Genomic DNA, 7175 nt, shown 5'->3' on the forward strand with positions numbered 1-7175 from the left:
CGAGCGGCCACTGCATTCCAGTCTGGGTGACAGAGTGAGACTCCAACTCAAAAAAAAAAAAAAGAAGAAGATTTGATATGGTCAAGATGGTAATCCTCTTAAATTGACCCACAAATTCAAAGCAACACAAATCATAATTCCAGCAGGCTTTCTTGCAGGAATTAACAAATTGATTTTAAATTTTATATGAAAATACAAGGGAACTACAGCCAACACAATTTTGAAAAAGAAAAGCCAAGTTGGAAGAGACTGACAGATTGATTACTGGACTCACTATGAAGTGGTAGACCGTCGTGGTGGCCACATATAGGCCAAGGGATCAGAACAGAGAGGACAGAACAGATCCATGCTTACCATGCTAGCTGATTTCCCACAAAGATGCCAAGGTAATACAAGGGGAAGTTTTTTCTACAAATAGTGCCAGAACAACTGGATGCCCATATAGCTAGAAATGAACCTTAACCCTTACCCTCACGCCACACACAATAGCAAACCTGGCATAGATCACAGACCAAAACAGACAAGCTAAAACCATAACGTGTTTGGAAGAACACAGAAGAAAATCGTCAGGACCTTAGAAGAGGCAAAAATTTCTTGGGAACCAAAAACCATGAGCATCAAGGAAAAAAAGATAAGCTGCATTTCATCAAAATTTAAAACTTCTGCCAGGCCCAGTGGAACACACTTGCAGTCAGTCCCAGCTACTGGGAGGCTGAGGTGGGAGGGCTTGTGGACAGGAGTTCAAGGCCTGCCTGGGAAACATAGCAAGACCTAGTGTCTTTAAAAAGTGAAATCAGACTTCTGTTCTTCAAAAGGCATCCTTTTGATTTTTAGAGAGAGGGTCTCACTCTGTCGCCCAGTCTGGAGTGCAGTGGCACAGTCTTGGCTCACTTCAGCCTCAAACTTCTGGGCTCCAGCGATCCTCCCACCTCAGGCTCCCCTGAAACTACAAGCAGCACACCACCACACCCGGCTCATTCATTATTTACTTTCTACTCTGTGGAGACAAGCTCTTGTTCTGTTGCCCAAGCTAGTCATGAGCTCCTGGGCTCAAGCAATGCTCCTATCTTGGTCTCCCAAAGTACTGGTATTACAGGCATGCACCACCATGCCTGGCCCAAAAGACGCTATTAAGAAAAGAGGGAAGCCACAGACTGGGAGAAATTATTCACAATATACATAGCTGACAAAGGACTTATACCCAGGAAATGTGAAAATGCTTCCAATTCAATAATGAAACAATAATCAATTTTCTTAAATAGGCAAAAGACTTAAAAAGACACTTTACAGAAGAGAAACAGATATCCACAAGCACATGAAAATGTTGCTCAGTATCATTCATGGGGAATTGCAAATTAAAAATCACACCCCTTAAAGGACTACTATTAAAATGGCCACCAATACCAAATGCAGGCCGGGAGGCAGAGCAACTGCAGCACTCCAAGACGGGCAGACACTTGGAACAGAACTGAGGGTCCACATAAACTTGTACATACAATTGCCACAAAAACTCCAGCCCCAGGTGTTCACCAAAGAGAAAACCAATGTCCACAGAAAGACTTGGACGCCAACATACACAGCAACTCTTAGAGCCAGAAGGGAAAACAACCCAAATGTCCAACAGTGAATGGATGGAGAACTGGTGAAGTCACACAGCAGGCTGGCCTGAAGGTAGTGGGCTCTCGCACAGTCAGTTACATGCCGAACTCCTTGTTCTCTTCCCCCCTTCTCAACACTGCACTTGACTCGTCTTAAAAGAAAAAAATCCAAAAATTTTTAAAAATCACACATCAGAACACTAGTCACAAATAAAAATGACTGGCATACCAACCAACAGACAAATCTCAAAAAGACGCTGAAGTCAGACACTAAACAACACTGCATGATTCCATGTGTACGAAATCTAGAAAAGAGAAATCAAATTGCGGTAAGAGAACTGAGATCAGCGGTGGCCTGGGACTGGAGGTTATGTGGGGACTGACTGAGAAAGAGTACAGGGAACTTCTGGGGGTGATAGAAATGCTCTCCCTCCCCTCAGATCATAGACACCTGGGTGTTCACAATGTCAGAATTCTTCAAAACATACATGTGAGAATAGGTGTACTTCACTTCTATATATCATCCTCTACAAGGTTGTTTTTGCTAATGAAGGGGAGAGGAGTGTCCAAGATGCAAAAAGTAGATGGTGGCAATATGGATGCTGTTCTTTTTTCTTTGTGCTTTTCTGTATTTTTTAAAAACTTTCCTCCTTGACCATCTAAAACAAACTTCAACAAGTACAATAATAAAAATGCTCTAATGATTTCATCATTCCACCTTTCAAAAAGAAAATATAGTTCATTTTTTCCAGATTATGGACCTAATCTGTTCTACTGCTTCTCAATATAATTTTTTTCAAGTTCCTTTATTTATGAAAAGTCTTTCAATAACTTTTAAAACTTCTCATAAAACTTTCACCTAAATTATCTTATGTGATCCTTATGACAATCTTGAGACATCCACAGGCCACATTTTATCCTCAAGTTAAGTTCATAACTTAATCTATCTGCAAAATTTTATTTAAAAGTATAATTATATTTTACTAATCTTTAAACACGGTCCATGCCTACGATTCTAAAAATTTGGGGTTTTGTGAGTACTGAAATTGATGCAATTGTTATTCACAACATGATAAAAGCAAATGGGGACCTGGCGGGGTGGCTCACATTTGTAATCCCAGCACTTTGGAAGGTGGAGGCCAGAGGACTGCCTGAACCCAGGAATTCAGACCAGGCTGGGCAACATGGCAGGACCTCGTCTCTACAATAAATCAAAAAATGAGCCAGGTGTGGTGGCGTGTGCCTGTAGTTGCAACTACTTGGAAGGCTGAGGTGGAAGGATCGCCTGAGCCCAGAAGATCAAGGCTGCAATAGCTGTGATCATATCACTGTACTCCAGCCTGGGCAACAGAGTGAGACTATGACTCAAAAAAGAAGGCAAACTGGAAAAATATTTGAAAAACATAAGTCAGAGTTACTTTTATATATAAAAAGCTGCCCTGAATTGTTAAAAAAAAAAAGTATCGCAAGAAAAAAATGAGTAAACACCATTAACTGAAAACTAACAGAAAAAAGCATTAAAACCCACTAGTAAACCAAAAGGAATACAGAGAACAAATAACCATTCTCATTATCAAAAATAACTCAGATAAGCCTAGTGTGGTGGCTTATCTCAGTAGCTGAGTAGTAATCCCAGCTATGCAGAAGGCAGAGGTGGGAGGATGGGTTGAGCCCAGGAGAGCAGCCTGGGTAACACGGCTAGACTTGTCTCTATTAAAATTAAAAACAAAAAAACCCTCTCAGATTAAAAAAGGGTAACAGTGCTCAATATAGGTCAGCATATTTATTATTTTAACTAACATAAATGTCTCAAATTGCAATCAACCAAGACCCTGGGACAATGGCACAGACATTTATTTATTATTATGGTTACATACCTGACAACATACTAAGAAAATGAAGAGCGTTATCGCAGTCCACAGTACCTTCTCTCTAAACTGGATCTGGACAAGAAACAGCAAATGTAGAGCACAACCCAAAAGACAGTACAACTGGCATCCCCATCACCACCCGGTGCCCATACTCACTCTCAAAGTGCGCCTTTCACCCTAGTTAGCTGCAGCTAAAACTAACGGCAGCACTTCTCAAATAAAGTTTCTTCCCTTTTTGCTTAAAAAGAGAAATTAAATACAAGCAATCCTCATCTGCATTGCACCGTGTTAAATTAAACTGAAAAGGTGGCAGAGCAAAACACAGATGTGACAGCGCTCACTTCACGCTGCTCTGTGCAAAGTGAGGCCTGTCTGCCACAGCAACATACGAATATTTCATAGACTGTGAAAAGCTGCAATTTCTGGGGATGCCTTAAATGTAACCAGAACAACTGTTTTTACAATCTCAAGGCAATAACAAATACACTTCTACATAAAATAATACACTTTTAGCCGGGCTCGGTGGCTCAGCCTGTAATCCCGCGCCTTTGGGAGGCTGAGGTGAGTGGATTGCCTGAGCCCGCGGGTTCGAGACCTGCCTGGGCAGCGAGACCTCATCTCTACAATAAATCAATAAATCAAAAAATCAGCTAGGCGTGGTAGCGCACGCCTGTAATTCCGGCTACTTGGAAGGCTAAGGTGGAAGGATCGCCGGAGCCCAGCAGGTTGAGGTTGCAGTGGCCGGTTGAGGTTGCAGTGGCCGGGAGCAGCCACTGCACTCCAGTCTGGGCGACAGAGTGAGACTCCAACTCAAAAAAAAAACAAAAAACAAAAAAACACACTTTAAAAAATCTTGCCTGTCTCTTTCTATGTTCCTACCCCTGTTAGTTGATGAGAACTTGAAAGTACAAAAGAAGAATTCTCGTTTGCAAATTGGCCAGTTTGGGGTTAACAATATTTCTAAAATTTAAAAACCTTAACCTCAAAGGTGCGAAATGATGGAAGAATGATTTGATCCAGTCACAATATCTTCTGAATGCATTCCTGTCATTTTTCTTTCCAATGAATGAATCAAGAAATGAGAGGTATATATTCACACAATGGCAGTTCATTCATATAAAGCAGCTGTACTCATCCAAACCTACCCAGCAGACTGGCTCATTCCTAGTCCAGCAGATCACACCGTAAGAAGCACAATAAACACCCTACGTTACAGAAATTACAAAGGGTTGCTCTGGACAGGAGGATATCATATCTCAACCGACACGTAGGCCAAAGAAACACTTGGTCTGGGAATGTTACAACTGAATGAAGTCACTTTTGAAAGCAGGCAAAATCCATCAAGACTTGAACAGGTCTATGCTAGTTTTATTCAGTTTGTGCCTCTTGCAAGGAGGATGAGCAGGTAATATCTTTCCAATTACAACCAAAAAAGGATTGGGGAAGGTAAATCAACCCTGCTGGTTATGCAGGTTAAGTCATCAAGCTGCCTGCTATAATACTAAAACAGTATACTTACTTTCCTTTCAGGTTTCTGAATTTCTGGGAGAACTGCACAGAAAGGTTTGATAACTTCTAAAAATTTGACTGTAAAAGAAAGAATAAATGTTGTAAAAAGATGGTATCTTTTTACAGAATCAAATACAAATGTTCTCTTTTAACAGCAATTTACCCCATCTCCACACCCCAAAATTAAAGAATCATAATGCTCTCCATTTCAAATGATATATAAGGGAAAAGACACGATTCAAAGGACAAAAAAATCCACATGGGCTGAGGGCCAGTCAGCAGATACGAAGTGATCCAAGCAGCCTCTTACCATGACTTTGCCCCCTCACTCCTGGATCCACAGAACAGGAATTATTCGAAGAGCATCACTATGTCGAAAAAGGGCAAGTACACTCTACTGTGGTACCCGCAAGACAGAGCATTAGAGAAGAAAAGAGAGGTATGAGAGGAGGGACCGAGGAGGACACCTTCTCCACCGAGGAAGTGCAACAGAAAACGGGCTTGGCCTGCAGAACTGCCTTACACAACCGAAAGACACTGAGACGTACAAGTGAGAAAGCTCATGGAATCACCTCTCCAGCTAGCCATCTAAAGTATACACAACCTCTACTACACTGCATTTGGCCATGTTTCATCACTTGGTTGCTCTCCCAGGTAACAGCAAAGTGCCTGATTGTGCCAAATAATCAGTCCTGAGAACCAGAATCGCTTTCCGTTAGAAGGTAGTGATCTCCCAAACGACGCCCTCAGCACAGGAAAGCGAAGCCACGGTTCCTTAAGGGAGCTTCTGGCACGACTGAAGTCAAGATCTGCCCGAGAACTGGAGGGTGAAGACGACAATCTCCTCTCAAGCCTCAGTCCTTTGCCAAAGAGCGTACTAGGAGCAGAAAGCAACACAACAAGCCACAGCTAGCTATGAGGGAGGCTCACCAGACACTGGACTCTGTACACCAACATCCTGAAATTGTGGTGAAACTGACAGAAGTTATCACGTTGCCAGCTAGACAAAAGTTGACTCAAAATGATGGCAGTCACTGATGTTCGCTGGAAGAATTCAGTAATTGTCACAGGCAGATGTTTGTTGCCCAAGGGCCATTCTGGACTATTTGGAAAGTAGATCCGAATTAGAAAAGCATTCGTCTCTAAAGCCAAACAAGTTTTCATCACATCGGAACACTTCCCAGGGCCTATTCCTCCCATATGGAAGGCCCTCAGATTTATTTTCCTTTTTAAACACAACCTCTACTCTGACGTCTCCTGCAACGAGCTCTTTCAAAGAGATGTCCGATTTCTTGACATCTTGTGATCACCTGTAACGGGATATTCACGTGCAAGCAACTCGTCTACCCTTGTGCTGCAGAATATTTCACCAGGGGTCTCTCCCACTTCCTTCCCAATTTCCCCCAAATGTCCACTAGCTGGCCAGTGGGCGCAAGGCTTGGAAATGCGAGGATCCATCCAGCCGACAATCGTCTGAACAGCTATGTAAGTCTCTCCGCGCATGGATGCGGGGTTGTTTGGGGAAGGGCCCTCAAAGGATCCTCGTAAGACGAGGCCTGGTCCCTTACGGGGTTTTCAGTCAATGCCACCGGAGGGCCGGCATGAGCATCTTAAGGAAAATCCCGGGCTACCCACGGCACTCCTTCCCGCCCCCAAAACACATGCCATGCACTTTTTGAATCACATCAATCAAACGACTCGGGGAGCTCGACTCACCGCAGCACGCCAAGGATGGCGGCCGGGAATAAACGCATGCGATCCCTAAGCTCCCGAAAACTCGGGAGAGGTCCAGGCCGAGCCCGCGCCCTGACTCCCCGCCCCAGAACGAGGGGCCACGCCGCGCCCTCCTCGCCCCTCGCCACCATCCAGCGCAAGCCCCCGACCCCGGCCCCGCGGCCGGCCCGGGCGAGGCCTCGCCCGCAGGAGCAGCCTCGTGGAGGCCCCCGCCCGCGCCCTCCGCAGCGGCCCGGCGCGGCCCCAGCATCCCCGGCCCGCGGGCCGACGACCCCGAGCGGACGCCGGACCCCCGCCCGCCGCCCAGCACGGCGCCGCGGCCCCCGCCCGCCCTCCGGCCCTCCGCTCGGGCCGCGGCGACTCACTGCCCATGGCGGCGACTGGGGAAGCCCCCGGGGCACGGCGGCCTCGGCGCTGCCTCCGCTCGGCTCCCGCGGCTCGGGCCTCGGCGCCGGCTCCCGAC

General features: G+C 45.4%; 1 protein-coding gene across 4 annotated transcripts in view; it reads right to left on the reverse strand.

Annotated features, from left to right (window-relative positions):
- SEC61A2 (Sec61 translocon alpha 2 subunit) overlaps window positions 1-7169 on the reverse strand; it is a 35820-nt gene extending 28651 nt beyond the window's left edge. For 3 of the 4 annotated variants that reach the window (XM_021715896.1, XM_008064762.1, XM_008064763.2), the window contains exons 1-3: window positions 7078-7169; window positions 4989-5056; window positions 3476-3541 (exon numbers count right to left, since the gene is read on the reverse strand). In XM_021715896.1, the coding sequence (XP_021571571.1) occupies window positions 3476-3541; window positions 4989-5056; window positions 7078-7084 (141 nt within the window). In that variant the 5' untranslated portion in view covers window positions 7085-7169. The remainder of the gene's footprint in view (window positions 1-3475; window positions 3542-4988; window positions 5057-7077) is intronic. The other variant, XM_021715895.1, reaches the window with a different exon arrangement.
- Window positions 7170-7175: the final 6 nt, after the last annotated feature.

The sequence above is a fragment of the Carlito syrichta genome, unplaced genomic scaffold (genome assembly GCF_000164805.1).
Source record: "Carlito syrichta isolate Samal-C Ts95f unplaced genomic scaffold, Tarsius_syrichta-2.0.1 Scaffold308004, whole genome shotgun sequence".
NCBI classification, from domain to species: Eukaryota; Metazoa; Chordata; class Mammalia; order Primates; family Tarsiidae; genus Carlito; species Carlito syrichta.